Source organism: Ctenopharyngodon idella, chromosome 1, assembly GCF_019924925.1.
Source record: "Ctenopharyngodon idella isolate HZGC_01 chromosome 1, HZGC01, whole genome shotgun sequence".
Classification (NCBI taxonomy): Eukaryota; Metazoa; Chordata; class Actinopteri; order Cypriniformes; family Xenocyprididae; genus Ctenopharyngodon; species Ctenopharyngodon idella.
In genome coordinates, this window is record NC_067220.1 from 27,453,218 (window position 1) to 27,468,540 (window position 15,323).

Sequence of the window (15,323 nt, forward strand, 5' to 3'; positions counted from 1 at the left end):
AATATTTATATGGAAAAAAAAAAAAAAAAAAAAAACACTTTCTCATTGGATCTATGCAAATCCCACTGGTGACCTATTTTGATCTCAAAAAGGTAAGTTCTCACTGAAAGTTTGCATTTATGATAAGCTGACATTTGCCTGTTATTTATTGTTTGAGAAAAAAATAAAATCTCTAATTTTTAATGCACATAAGATTTTATATAGGGAATAAAAACAATTACTGATTTACAATCAAAAATAACACTCACTCACGGTGTATTTAATTTCTGTAAAAAAAAAATAAATCATTCAGCAAAAAATAAATAAATAAATAAATAAATTTAAAAAAATGTCCTACGCCTTCCCTATTCAATTTACGGAACGAACGTGGCGCCAGTTCCGTTTTTTTCCGTAAGTAGAATAGGGAAGGCGTAGGACATACAGCGTAAGCGTTTTGAAGAATACGAAAGTGCAGTTTTGGCGGAACCACTTGGAAGGCAACCATTTGTTTATATAAAGCATATAAATGTAATTTTTTTTTAGAAAATGACCGATCGTTTCGCTAGATAAGACCCTTATTCCTCGTCTGGCATTGTTTAAAGCCCTTTGAAGCTGCACTGAACCTATAATTTTGACCTTCAACCGTCTGAAGACCGTTGAAGTCCACTATATGCAGAATAATCCTGGAATGTTTTCATCAAAAATCTTAATTTCTTTTCGACTGAAGAAAGAAGGACATGGACATCTTAGATGACATTGGGGTGAGTAAATTATCAGGAAATTTTAATTTAAAAGTGGACTAATCCTTTAAACGCCTATGAGAAGGATGCAATACTAATGCAATACTAGAAATTGCAAAATTAAGGCATGACCATTGGACAGTGAAATGGTCATTGGGTCAGCAGGATCGGACAAAAACACAGACCTGCAAACTCAGCGCCACCATTTTCCAGAACTGCAAACTACTTGGAGTCTCCAGAAGTGCAAGGTGTCAGGATCTCAGAGACTTAGGTTAGGTAAAGAATCCTAGAAAAATGTCCCCTACTTAATAAGAATAACATGCTGAAGTGTTGTAAAATACATGAAGACTGTTTTTTTTTATAGGCCTTATAGAGAGACAGATTGAGAGTGACTCTTGAAGGACCAGCACCACATCCTCTTGTACCACTGTTTGAAGAATTTATCTTCCAGAAATATGATCAGAAAATCAACTTGCCTAATAATTCTGCACATTGTGTGTGTGTGTGTGTGTATATATATATATATCTGTGTGTGTGTGTGTAGGATTATGGTATTATTGGTTAATATAACATTTATTAACCAATAACGACCAAATGGCCTTTGTTACATTAGCATAAAGTAGCAGTTTCAATGTTTGTTGTCTACGATTCTTTTGTTATAGACGGCTACAGACACTGACCCGTTTGACTGATCTGTGAGGTGCTTCGGCTGCGACGGTTTCCCACAATAGCCACAAATCGAGCATTAAGGCTGGAGCGACGCTTTTTAGCTCCAGTTCCGACTGTTCCCAGGGCAGTGTCAGACTGGCTGCCGTCTGTTCGTTCTGATGTGTTGATATCACCGCTAACGCTTGTGCTTTTTAGCATACTCCGACCAGATGAGGCTCTGACTTGGCGACTGTAAGCAAGAGAAAGAAAGAGTCAAAAAAAGATGAAAAGTTGAGACAAATTACTTGATACAGTATATAAAGGTAATGGTGAGACACAAAATTCAAGATCTTAATGCTTTATTTTCAAGGTGTATTTACAACACTGCTAAAACATCTTACAAATCACATCACTGATTCTAATCGTAGCACACAATAATAGCTGGTTTTGTCCAATCAAATTATTTTGTGCAAGCCAGTATTTAAGAGAGAATGTACAACATCTGTTGTTGGACAATATCATCTGCTTCTCTATATGAAATTATGTTGAATCATGACACAGTAGTCAAAACTAGTCGACACTAGTTTAAGACTCCATGACATCACTTGACAAGCACAGTTTTATTTCCTGTTATCCTGAGTTTGAGTTTGATCATCCCTTTTTAAAATAGCCAATAGCCTTTCGCTGATCTCATGAATTGTGATTTGCTACTTTGTTGCAGGTGGAATACAGTGTAAGTCCCGGCAGTAAAAATCTCTGATTTTGAACGATAACTTCTAAACATTAAAAGACAGACTAACTGTGAGCTACGAGGTTGTTAAATGATGATATATGTTTTTGTTGAAGCCATTAGCCTACATTATTGCAACACATTTTTTACACAATCAAGTTCAGCAGCATAATTCCTGGTGAAAAACTACACTACCCATAATTCAGCAAAAATCTCCACCAATCAGAGAATCAAATTGGTCTCTTGAATTACTCTTAAACTACTTAAACATTTGTATGCATAGTTTGCACAATTTTGCAATAAATGTAATTGTTTCTAAATATATAATATAATGAAGTATTTAAATATAATCTAATCTAATATAATAGTTCTCCATAATTTTTATTTTAATAAGCAATTTGCAATGATTCATGGGATTGTAGGTCTTTTTCTCTCACTGAAGCAGTTAAGTACACAGTTTTGTACCTTTGTCTTTTTGTCCAATATGTAAACAAAGATTATAATGTTGATATACCTTGTAGCTGGTTGGTTTGGTTCATGGCTAATAACTCTTAAACTTCACAAGCATTTGTGAAGTAAACTTTTTTTTAAATGCCTATGGGAAAATTTCTGGGTTAGGAACATTCTCATTCTTATGGTAAGCATTTGATTGGACAAAATGCAATCAATATCAATATTCTGATCTGTTTTCCTGTAAGAGACAGTTTAAAAGTGTATGCCTACTTAAAGTGAATTATGTTTAGGAGTACACTAGTTAACACAAAGTGACTAAAAACCACAATGGTGTTTTAATTTATGAGATCCTTAAAACTTAAAAAATTTACATCTGATTTAATAGAATTGTGATCATTAAATAGCAACATGTTTGGATCAGTTCAAACTGTCTGTCTTATGACACAGCAGCACACTTTGACAGTGCAGCCATGTCCTATGCTGCCCCCTGGGGGTTCGGAGGAGCTGCCGTGTATCTGCACCCTCTGAAGGTGTCAAGGTACTGCAGGACTGTCCAGTTGCACTCTCCCCATCATGTCTACACCCTAATCTCCTGTCTGTAGGACGTAGGGTGGGGATAGGAAGTAAGGAGGTGGGTCTCTCTTCCACAGGCTGGAGGGCAGTGACAGAGGGGTGAGCAGACAGGGTTCTGGGTTTGGGAGGATCCAGTGCTGGCTCAGTATTCAAGCATGGGATGTATGAGGTGAGGCATGCAAAGAGGGATCTAATACACACAATACAATACACAGGACACACATAGACACACACAGAGTGGCATGTGAATGAAGCAAAACACAAACCAATGAAATCCAACAGCATGCATAATGAACCTTGTCTCAAACTATATATAGGGTACAGGATCTTTTTAAGACAGCAGAAAAGAATATTCCAATGCCAATTTGAGTAGTTGACATCTCTTTTTGGTAAAAGTAAGATATATTAATTAAAAAAATATCAATATAAGATACATAATATATATAATTAAGGTGTATACTTGATGCATAACATGCACATACGTTTTCAACGTCAACATTTTTAATTCATATGAATGTTTAAGGTATATTGTATTTAAGGTATAAGGTATAATGTACTGTATATTTTAGACAATAAGACTGGTTATGAAAGTTGAACATCTCCCATGACCTGAACAGTCACCAGCTATTTTGGAGAAGCAAGTCAGAAAACGTTTTCCTCCACCAGCATCACATAGTGACCTGGAAGAGGAACGGCTCAAAATCCTTCTGGTCACTGAGAAGGACTGGTATCTATCATTCCCAAGATGAATTGATGCTGTATTGGCTGCAAAAGTATGCCCTAAGTTTTTTACTGTTTTTAATGACATTTTTGTCTTCACTTACTCAATTCATTCTAACGGCTGTGACAAATGAACATATACAAATATTTCATAGTTAACTTATATGTAATAAAATTGCATGCATTATAATTATAAAGAATTAGCTTAAAAAATAAAATAGTTTTATACAGAGTACAGTATATCACAAATTACATGTCAACTTGCCAAATTTATTTCATGTTAACTACCCATGTTTGTTTGAACCAAGCAGACTTCATCCACAGTGACACTTAGTGTGTGGTTTTAAACTGATATATAACTAAAAATAAAATAAAAAACTGAAGATATATAACTGGTTAGTGAAGCCCAAAATATGTCAGGAAAGAGACAGGAATAAATAGAAATGATAGAAAGTTCATTTAAGGCATTTAATGATAGGATATGTACATGCTCTACTGTTTGAGGAATGCTCTTTATTCTCTTTTCATTTTGTTCATTGTCATCGCCTCCTTTCTATATCTTATTATAGAAAAAGTAAGTGTTATTACCATAGCACTATTACCACATATGATATGCAGGTGGTAAATGGAATTTCATTTAAGAGAGGTTTTTTTTTTTTTTTTTTTGACATTTTCTACTGATCATGGCAGCAGTAATTCATCAAATGAGGATCAAATGCTTGTGAAGAGCGCTATAACTGGGCATATGTCCAGTCGGGCAGATAGTCAGGCATGCTTTTTGCATTTTAAAGAGCTGACTACGGAGTCTGGATCACTGGGATCATAAAGTACCAGTGAAGTATGACAGATTGCGGTAATCTGCCAGTGTGCTAGATGAGGAAGTTTATCTATCAATTTTCTGGGCGCTGTTACTTGATTTGCATAGCTCCCTATAGCAAATCAGATGGAAAACAATGCAGAATGTGCATGCAAATAAACAGAACTATCAGCATAAATAAGATAAGATTGCTGAATACTAAATGTTGTTTTTGTTGTTGTTTCTGATATTAGGTTATGATAAGGCTTTATCCGGTGGTGGCTGAGGAGAAGACTTGGGCAAGGGGAGCTGGTCCAGGTTACCTCATATCTCCAGCCACCGTATGACGTCTGCGTTTAAGCTCCTCAGAGAAACGTCTCTTTCCCAGACTCCTCCTGTTGTCTGTTCCATTCACCCCCCATGAAATCCTTCTCTCCTTCTTCTCTTCTCCTTTACAACTCTCCAACGACTTTGACCTTTGACCCCCAATGCAATATGCATGCATGCAATAGAGCACAAGCCATGATAGCAAGAAAGGTAATTCATGCAAGAAAGGTAAATCATGCAGGAAATAAAAATGTTTCAAAAGTAACAAGCCATGCATAAGACAGACAGCTAAAAGCATGCAAAAAAGAAATATCACAACCTGAGGACACATAATTTTTGTGACCTGAATTGAGTAATTACTGCTAGTAAAGAATAATTCTGCAATAATTCTGCAATTTACTAGGGAAAAATATTCTGATTTGTTGGAGAAAGATAAATAAGCATTGTAAGGAACAATAATATAATTTAATGTGACAGAATAGAATATGATTTTTCAGAGTACGTAATAATAATGAGCTAAAGTCAAGTCAAGTCACCTTTATTTATATAGCACTTTTAACAATGCTAAAGAGTAAAATGTAGAAAAAACTATTTTGTAGCTATAAAAAAACCCTATTTGAACTATTTTGCACTATTTTTGGACCCAAAAAGCCCCTCTCATGTCCTATACAAAGATTAAGTATGTGTGTATTCTGACCTAAATCTTTTTCTGTCTTTGCTTGAATAGACAGCTGGGATGCAGGTTCACCAACCCATTTGTGTGTGCAGGGTACAAAATCAACTTTTGCCCCAACTTCCAAAGAAGAGTTAATCAAGAAAATTTACTGGACACTTTTTTTTTTTTTTTTTTAAATGTCATAACTATATGCATTTTTATATATTGTCTCGGTTACAAAGGTAACCCTTGTTCCTTGAAGGAGGGAACGGAGACATACGTCGGACAGACCGACGAATAGGAATCTTGCCAGAGAGGCCAATCCACTTCGAGTGTAACTAAAACGAGCCAATGCACATTGGCATGCAATCATTTGCAACAGCTGCTCTGCCACACAGTATGGGTACATAATGAGCAGCAGTTGCAATACATTCCTTAGGTTTTTGCTGAGGAGCCGAGCAGGTGACCCGGTACGCAGCTGGGTACAGCAGCTGTGGCGACGGGACGTACGTCTCCATCCCCTCCTTCAGGGAATGAGGGTTACCTTTGTAACCAAGACGTTCCCATTCAGTCGGTAACGTTCGACGTATGTCGGACAGACCGACGAATAGGAATCCCTACCAAAGCGCCACAGTCCCTGCCCCCTTCCAGTGCCCTGTGCAAGCCTCCTGCACCCTCTTGCCTAATAGGACGATGGGACAGGGTTTACACAGAGAGTGACCATCACTGCTGTTCCGTGATAATTCACATGGTAAGACTATTGGATAACACTGGGAAAGCATGCCCACCCCACTAGGAGGGGAACGCTGCGGAAGCCACATTCTTCCCTGAAGGAGTTATATGGAGATGTACACATGGACTAACCACAAAGGGTACTACATATGGAAGTACTTGGGTGACCCCAACCTAATAAGAGGTGGGTTCTCCCAAAGGGAAAGACACAGGCTTCGTTTAGGAGCAACCATGGAAATTACACATATGGTATCCCCAAAAAAAATCCAGTTCTCAAAGGTGCAACAGAGTATAGGCCTGGCTTCAGACACTCCACCACGTCCGGCTGCCGAGGGTGGTGGAGGACTCAACAGGGTCTGCCTTGCAGGGACTCTCTGGAGCAATAAGCTATGTAAACGCAGCAAGCCGACACTAAGCCAGGGCCTCTTTGTGTCTCTGACCGGATGAGGTGAGAACACAGGAGGAGACTGGCTCAACACAAAGGTTATAGAAGCTAGCGAACGTGTTAGGTGTTGCCCAGCCCGCAGCTTTACAAATATCTGTCAGCGAGGCACCACGAGCCAGCGCCCAGGAGGATGCAACGCCTCTCGTAGAGTGAGCAAGCAACCTGAGCGGGCAGGGCACGCCTTGTGCTTGGTAAGCCAAGGCAATGGCATCCACTATCCAGTGGGCCATCCTTTGCTTGGAGACAGCCTTTCCCTTCTGCTGGCCTCCGTAACAGACAAAGAGCTGGTCTGAGGTCCTAAGGCATTGAGTTCTGTCTATGTACAGTCACAGAGCGCGGACTGGACAGAGCAAAGTCAGAGTTGGTTCTGCCTCCTCTGGGGGCAGTGCTTGCAGACTCACTACCTGGCCCCTTAATGGAGTGGTAGGAAACTAACTAATGGTAGGAACAGCTTTTCAGCGCTCTGAAGCGCACCGTACCGGCAGTGAGAACAGACTTTCAATGCTGTGAAAATAGCCTTTTGCTCAGCTAAGGCAAAAAAATAAGATAAAATAAAATAAATAAATAAATAAACAAATAGAAAGAAGAGAAAGGATATCAACCCCACTGCTGTGCTGTACGCCAGCACTGAACAGAGAAGCTTCTTCCTGAAGAGCGGACTCTTTTAGAAACACCGCTTGTGAGAGAGCAGAAGACATGAACTGCTCGGCTCCGAAGTGAAAAGCTACGGAATGCACATGCGCTGCGTGGCAGAGCAGCTGTTGCAAATGATTGCATGCCAATGTGCATTGGCTCATTTTAGTTACACTCGAAGTGGACTGGCCTCTCTGGCGAGATTCCTATTCGTCGGTCTGTCCGACGTTCGTTGAACGTGACCGACTGAATGGGAACTATATTTTCATCGGGGTAGGTAAGACTTTTGTAATGTTTAGTGGGCGTCTCTTACGCTCACTAAGGCTGCATTTATTTAATTTACATTTAAAATAGCTGTTTTCTACGGCAATATATTTTAAAATGTAATTTATTCCTGTAATGGCAAAGCTGAATTTTATATATTTCACGTGTTTTGGTGCAAAAGCATTTTAGGCATGCTAACTTCTAGTCATAAGAAGACACATATTTTTTTGAGGGTTTATATGTCTGATTTGTGTAGCTTGTGTTGCTTATATCAATGATGGTCACACTATCATTCTTATATGGTGACTTAAACCATGTATTATGTTGCATTTTCTAATAATAACAACCACTGCAAATTAACTCCAATATTTGCCATCTTTACGCATTACCTGCAAAGTGTCAAATGTGGACCCTGTGTGTTTGTTTCTGTGCATGTTTATAGGCTAACCTCATTCTCCCATGCGGCCTCTCAGACTGAATGGACATGTAGCTGGTGGCGCTCAGCCGTGAGGCACTGCTGGCATGGGAGATAGCTGAAGCATCGCTCATGTCGCTGTCTGATGACCTCGCAGACATGTTATCACAACTCCTCCTCTGGTCCTTATACATCTAAACCATGAAAAACAAAAAAATATTTAAATCCATTCTTAAAAACAATAAAACTTACAATAAGGTATATGGGTGAAGAATGAAATTTTGTGAAGGATTATTTAAAGGAATAGTTCACCCAAAAATGAATTCTGTCATCATTTACTCACCCTCAAGTTGTTCCAAACCTGTATACATTTCTTTGTTCATTTCTTTCAAATCTTCCAAATATCTTCCTTTGTGTACAGCAGAGCAAATAAATTTATACAGGTTTGGAACAACTTGAGGGTGAGTAAATGATGACAGAATTTTCATTTTTGGGTGAACTATCCCTTTAATCATCAACCAGCACTGCCAGACAAATGAGTTGGAGACCTAAAAAAGCCAGTTTAAGACTCACATCTCTCCTGTTCTTGAGCTCTGCCTCTGGGTCGTGACCAAAGCTGGAAGAAGAGCCTGGCCGATAGGAGGGCACTCTCATCTGCAACTGACGAGCCCGCTCCTCCACTGCTAGTGCTACAACGAAACAGAAGGGGGGGTGATCTCATTTTAAGTAGCACAGAAAGAATGTTAATTAAAATTAATTTGGTCAACAGTTGAAAACTCTACTTTTTTTAAAAAAAATTTTTTTATACAAATTATACTTTTGTTGGAAAAGCACATTAAATCTTCCCTGCTTGAAAAGCTTAAGGCAAGACACTACAGTCAAAACCTTTGTGTTTTCATGCATTAGTCAATTTTGAGATTTTGTGCTATTCATTCAGTCTTCTTTCAGAATAGTGGACAAAAACCATCCGAAATACACATTTAATGAAAGCATTTATTTTATTACACCTTATATATTTGCTATTTATCTTTAAAGGCTTTTTTTCTCAAAAAAAAAAAAAAAAAAAAAAATTGAGCCAGAAATTTTGACTTCAGTAGCACTTACAGTACATACAACAAAAGTTCCAGTTTTATTCCTTTCTATATGCTGAAAGCTCCCTTTCAAACTGCGTAATGGAGTTACGCTATGGGAACACTCCGTGTGAGCCGGTGTCTGAAGCGCATAAGTTACTTGATTGGCTACCGCAGCCAAATTAAGCCACAGGTGTGCCTGCAGGGTATATAAAGGAGCCTAGTCATCAGCTTCTTTGCCTTTAGAAAGCTGTTTGTTTGTCTTTGCATGTGAAGATTCTCTGTGTTTGTGGTTAGGAGAAAGAAAACACCATGTCTAGTGCATTTAGGACATGTGCCATGCCATGTCAAAGATATATAACAGATGATTCTCACGATTTGTATGTTATATGTCTTGGAGCGGAGCACACTCAGTCAGCCCTCAAGGGGGCTGGTTGTACTCACTGTGACCACTTCACAGTGAAAAATCTCCACTCCCACCTGGTTCTTTTCAAGGGGGATGGAAGCCAGGAGTTTGCGCCCTGTGGATTGTGTCCTGCCACTGCTTTGATCGTGGGGGTCACAGGTTGAGTTAGCTGAGCTAACTCAATATGGAGCTTTGCACACCATGTCGATGCCTGCAAGCCTACCAAGCCGACCTACTAAAGGATCTCGACCTGGGTGAGGGAGTATCTCAGGACACATATGCACCACATCTTCTGCCACAGTCGAGGTCCTACATCCCCCTCTTCTGACCCTGTTGCTGACCCTAGCTGGAGATGGCGGCCTCACAAGAAGCCAAAGGAAGATCTAAAAGAAGTCATTTCAGCCAAGAGGCAAAGAAAACCAAACCCTTAGGGTCCTTTTTTTGGCTTCTCAGGAGTTGGTCCTCATGCGACCTATATTGAACACGATTTTTGGAGAAGTAGAAGCATAAGCTCTCTCCAGCACTGAGCTAGGGGATTGAGGAATAATATCTATCATGACTGTTCACTTCTTGGATGACAATCAGACTATTGCAGTAGCATTGGCTCAGGTATCATCCTTCCCTGAGCCTGGAAAGCGCAGTTGCCTTTATATGAAATAAGTGGCTGCACATTTGCTCCACTTTTTCAGTTGATTGCCTCTGGTTTACAGTGATAAATATGTTTCCCCTGTAATCACAGTCTTTAGCAAAGTTGGCGTGTTCACATTTGTGACCCACTTTTCTATCTATAGAATGTGTTCCCTCTGTTATTAAAGAGGAAGAACTGCAAACATATAGTTTAGCGGGTTTTTTGCTGTTAGCACCCTGCCCCTTTGTCTTTCAAGACCTTGAACACAGGTCTTTCATCTGTATGTCTCTTTAGCAGTAAAGCTAGACTGTTGTAGAGGAGGTAGAGTGATTGTTATTTGTCTCTTCATTAGCTTGCACTTTGGAGATGATGTGGACATGCTTCCCCTGTGTATTGGGTGTTGCAGGTGTAGAGTTTGGGCTCTAATGCTGTTTCATCCCACTCTTCTACCTGCTGCCCTTCCTAGTGCAGGATGGGCGATGCGGTAGTGAAGTGAATTTGAAAGATTGCACATCACTTTTTCATCTGTCGCCTGTTCTAGTACTAGGAGTATGGAGTCGATATTGATGTGCCTCCCTGGTGGCACATAAAAAGCAGACTTAGATGAAGAGATCGGGCATTTCACGCTATTGCGTCTCACTCTGTCATCTGGTACCCTCCAGTGAACCGGAAATAGAGGCAGTTTCAGTATCCTTCAAATTTCATATGAACAGAAAAGGGAAAGATGTGCAATTCCGCTGCTCGTGTCCCACGCCTTTATCTGTCTGTTATACCTAGTCCCGGGAATTTAGAGGTAGTAGCAATATACTCCTTCTATACCAGTTTGGCTGTGATAAAAGTGGATGATGAATGCGGTAGTGAAGTGAATTTGAAAGATTGCACATCACTTTTTCATCTGTCGCCTGTTCTAGTACTAGGAGTATGGAGTCGATATTGATGTGCCTCCCTGGTGGCACATAAAAAGCAGACTTAGATGAAGAGATCGGGCATTTCACGCTATTGCGTCTCACTCTGTCATCTGGTACCCTCCAGTGAACCGGAAATAGAGGCAGTTTCAGTATCCTTCAAATTTCATATGAACAGAAAAGGGAAAGATGTGCAATTCCGCTGCTCGTGTCCCACGCCTTTATCTGTCTGTTATACCTAGTCCCGGGAATTTAGAGGTAGTAGCAATATACTCCTTCTATACCAGTTTGGCTGTGATAAAAGTGGATGATGAACAATACCGCAACTTGCGTCCCACATCCTCATTGGTCATCCATCCACCTCTGGTACCAGGAGTGCAAAGGTGTTAGCTATGTGCTCCCTATGTGATCATGTCAAATAGGCTAGACGGGACAGGTCGAGTGGGCAATACCGCATAGCATCCCACTTCCTCTTCTGTCGCCTTCTATGGCATTGGGGCTTAGAGAAGTATCAATATGCTTCTTGGTAAATCACATTCATATTGGAAATGGTATTTTTAGCATTTTAGCACTTCCCTCCTAGTTGGAGGCTGCATCAATCTGTTTCCTTATATGGATTGGTAGTACAGCAAGGAGAATGAGCTTTCAGCTTCCGTGTTTCACTCCTTCATTTGTTGCCCCTCCTGTCTATACCTGGAGGTGATAGTGTGGACATAGTGGGGGGCTATGTTAACACACTTCCTAACGGTTCATGAGCAGTATTGGGACAGAGCATAAAGGTGGACTTAGTGACAGTTAGCGACCCACACTCTGTTGTTTGCTAGAACTGTAGGATCCATCAGCTAATAAGTGCTACTTGGTAGGGAGTGGTATGAGAGTGCTAAGGCGCTTCAATCTCTCAGTAGCTCCTCTGGTTCATACTAGAGGTAATAGTTGGATGTCATATGTTGACTAGTTCTAAGAGACCTGTTTATCGGCTAGAGGTTCAACAGTGAAGTTTTTTGGCCTCAGAAGAGGTTGGGCAGTCACATCCCTGTGATGATCGGTGATAGAGAGCATAAGGATGTAGAACTGATGTGGCTCTCCACCCTAAAGCTCTCTCAACAGGTCTCCCAAAGAATGTTGCTTCTCAGGGAACCGGGTTACTTAAGTAACCAAGACTTTTTTTCTGGCTGTTGACAGAATTTTCTGATTTATGGAATGATAAAAAAGATATGCCCAAAAACCCCTCTGTAAACTTTTAACTCTAATATGTCAATAAAATTAAACAAGAACTTTTGAACCTGGCTTCATCCAATGTTCGGATTTCTGTTCTGGAAATGCATGCAGATTAAGATAATGCCTCATTTGCATATTTAAACATAACATTTCAGAAAATCTTTAATACAAAATGTAATGGCTTATTGTACTGTGATTAATTAACTGGGGAAGTATAGTGATATTGTCATAGTTTGGGGTGAAGGGATGAGGCGGGGACTCAATAATGCAAAGAATGCAACAAACATGACAAGCAATGTGCTCACAAAAAACAAGACAAAAAAAGAGCACATGGCCACTTAACACAATCACAAGCCATGTGCTCATCAGGTCTCACCGACTGTGTTCATCAGGTCTCACATGACAACATGAAAGCATGCGGCCAATGAGCCAGTGCTACACAGCACAAGACAGCAAGAAAGCATTCGGCCGATATAAACACGAACCGCGTGCTACACAGAACACAACAACATGCAGACAGAAGAGCATATGGCCCAAGAGAACTTGAAACTGCATGCTCACACAACAAGACAAGAGTGCACAAGAATAAGCGAATGCTCATCCCATGCACTCACAACAGAAGACAAACACATGGAGTATGTATACCTGAACCCTGACACAGAATGGAAACCAACTAGACTGAAGTGCCAGGATCCGAACATTACGCTCCACACACAAAACAACTCACGTGGATGGGAAAGCATATGCCCCGAGCGAACTCGGAACCGCACACTCACAATGACAAGACAGTAGGAGCGTCAGAGCTCTATCACCCAACAAGAATAAACCAGACTGAAGTGACAGAACTCTGACACAAAAGGGACGCCACCTGGTGTCCCTAATGAGGAACACTGAGCACAATACAGAAACATCACATGACAACACAAGACAGACACACCAACACAAAAAACAAAAGGCATACACGCACCAACATGACACCACAAGGCATACATGACAACACAAGATAGCGTGAGGATCAAATTACAGAGACAAGAAGGGCAGGGAGGGAGGGAGGGGGGTAAAGCCAGTGCCGGAGGGACAGCCCAAAAAGGCTGATGTCCAGGAAGGGACGGGAGGTTGAGACAGGGAAGATCAGGAGGGTCTGGAGTCCTGGCAGAGTGCCAGGGTGGAGCTGGAGGGACAGACCAGGTGGGCTCCGGTGGGTCTGGAGTCCTGGCAGAGGGCCAGGGTGGAGACGGAGAGACGGAACAGCAAGGCTCCGCTGTGTGTGGAGTCTTGGCTGAGGGCCAGGGTGGTGCAAGGAGATTGGGCAGGGCCAAATGGGCAGGCAGCTAGGGAAAATGGGTAGCTCAGGAGAGTCTGGAGGCAAGGCAGCCAACAGAGAGGAGCCCCAGACACACATAACAGCGGCAATGTACAGGGAGAGGGCCGCCTCTTTGACCGTAACAGGACAGACAAGGAAAGTGGGCGGGCTGCTCAGGGACGGCCTCTGTGGCCATGACAGGGAGCTCAAGGACACCCGGAGTAGGGTCCTCCAGGACCACCGGACTTGGGACCTCCAAGACCACCAGAATTGGGTCCACCGGAGTTAGGTCCTCCAGGACCACTGGATTATAGTCCACTGAACTCAGGTCCTCCAGGACCACCAGACTTGGGACCACCAAAGTTGGGTACTCCAAAACCTCTGGACTTGGGGGAGCAACAGGAGCCCTCCTTCTCCTGCGCTTGCAAGGACGATAGACGGCAGCCCACTCCTCATGGAGTGCTGCAGTGGTCTCAGCGTCTACAGGTGCCTCTGGAGAAGCAGCAGCATCTGTGGCCGCTTCTGCGGGAGCTGCAGCATCTACAGCCACGTCTACGGTCGCCTCCAAATGAGCTGCAGCATGGTTGTTTCTCCTCCTCCTTCGGCGGGAGGTGGTTAGACAACTGGAGGTCACACACTCTGAAGGAGGAAGGGTGTGCACCATACGAAAGGGCACCTCTTACTGCAGTGCTGGCTTCCTCCCACTGTAGGCAAGGAGCTCCACAAACCCCTCAAGGGCATAATTAAATAAGTCCTTGAGAGCCGCGTCATTGTAACCCAGCCCCTGTGCCTCATTCCTGAACTTCAGGGTGAAATCCCTCAGGTCAGTTCCCCGTTGAAGGAGGGAACTCAATGCTTTGACCTAAAGCATGCGTAGGTAGAGGGGGCTGCAGGCAGTGGAGGCTGGTAAATGAAGCAAGCCCTTTTTCCACTGAGTCCTCATGTTGGGCAGATCGTTCTGTCACGGTTTGGGGTGAAGGGATAAGGCGAGGACTCAAGAATGCAGAGATGGGCTTTTATTAAATCAAAAAACAAAATAAAACAAAACAAACAAAAACTACCCCATGGGGGAAAATATGACTGGCTGGTCAAGGCATGGCAAGGCACGGTGGGACAGGACAAGGCAGGAAACAACAGGAAGCAGGTAAACAAGGTCCATATACAACAACGATCTGCCACAGGACTGCAAACACAAGGAGAATAGGGAGAGCAAACAAAGCAGGTAACGAGGTAGGACAGGTGGTGCAAATGAACCAATAATCAGATAACAAAAAGGGCGGGGTTAGAAAATAGACAGAAGAGCACATGGCACAAAGAAACAAATATGACAAGACGTGCTCACACCAAACAAGACAAAAAAACAAGAGCACATGGCCAGTGAACACAATCACAAGCCATGTGCTCAAACAAAACATGACACAAACACGCAGCCAATGAGAGCTCTTACCGACTGCGTGTCCACACAAAACATGATAACATGAAAGCGTGTGGCCAATGACAAACATGCATGCTACACAGCACAAGACAAAACATGACAACTTAAAAGCATGTGGCTGATATAAACACGAACCGTTTTCTTTATGGAACACAGCAATACACATTTACAGAAGAGCATACGGCCCGAGCGAACTTGAAACCGCACGCTCACACAACAAGACCAGAGCTCACAAGAATGAATGAATG

At 41.9% G+C, this 15,323-nt stretch overlaps 1 protein-coding gene across 17 annotated transcripts in view; it reads right to left on the reverse strand.

Moving 5' to 3' along the window:
• Positions 1-15,323, reverse strand: part of rims1b (regulating synaptic membrane exocytosis 1b) — a 102,832-nt gene that overhangs the window by 6,143 nt on the left and 81,366 nt on the right. For 15 of the 17 annotated variants that reach the window (XM_051897548.1, XM_051897512.1, XM_051897502.1 and 12 more), the window contains 3 exons: positions 8,684-8,799; positions 8,144-8,304; positions 1,400-1,617 (listed from right to left, as the gene is read on the reverse strand). In XM_051897548.1, coding sequence (XP_051753508.1) covers positions 1,400-1,617; positions 8,144-8,304; positions 8,684-8,799 — 495 coding nt within the window. Of the gene's footprint in view, positions 1-1,399; positions 1,618-1,709; positions 3,314-8,143; positions 8,305-8,683; positions 8,800-15,323 lie in introns of those variants that run through there. The other 2 variants (XR_007930678.1, XM_051897638.1) reach the window with 2 other exon arrangements.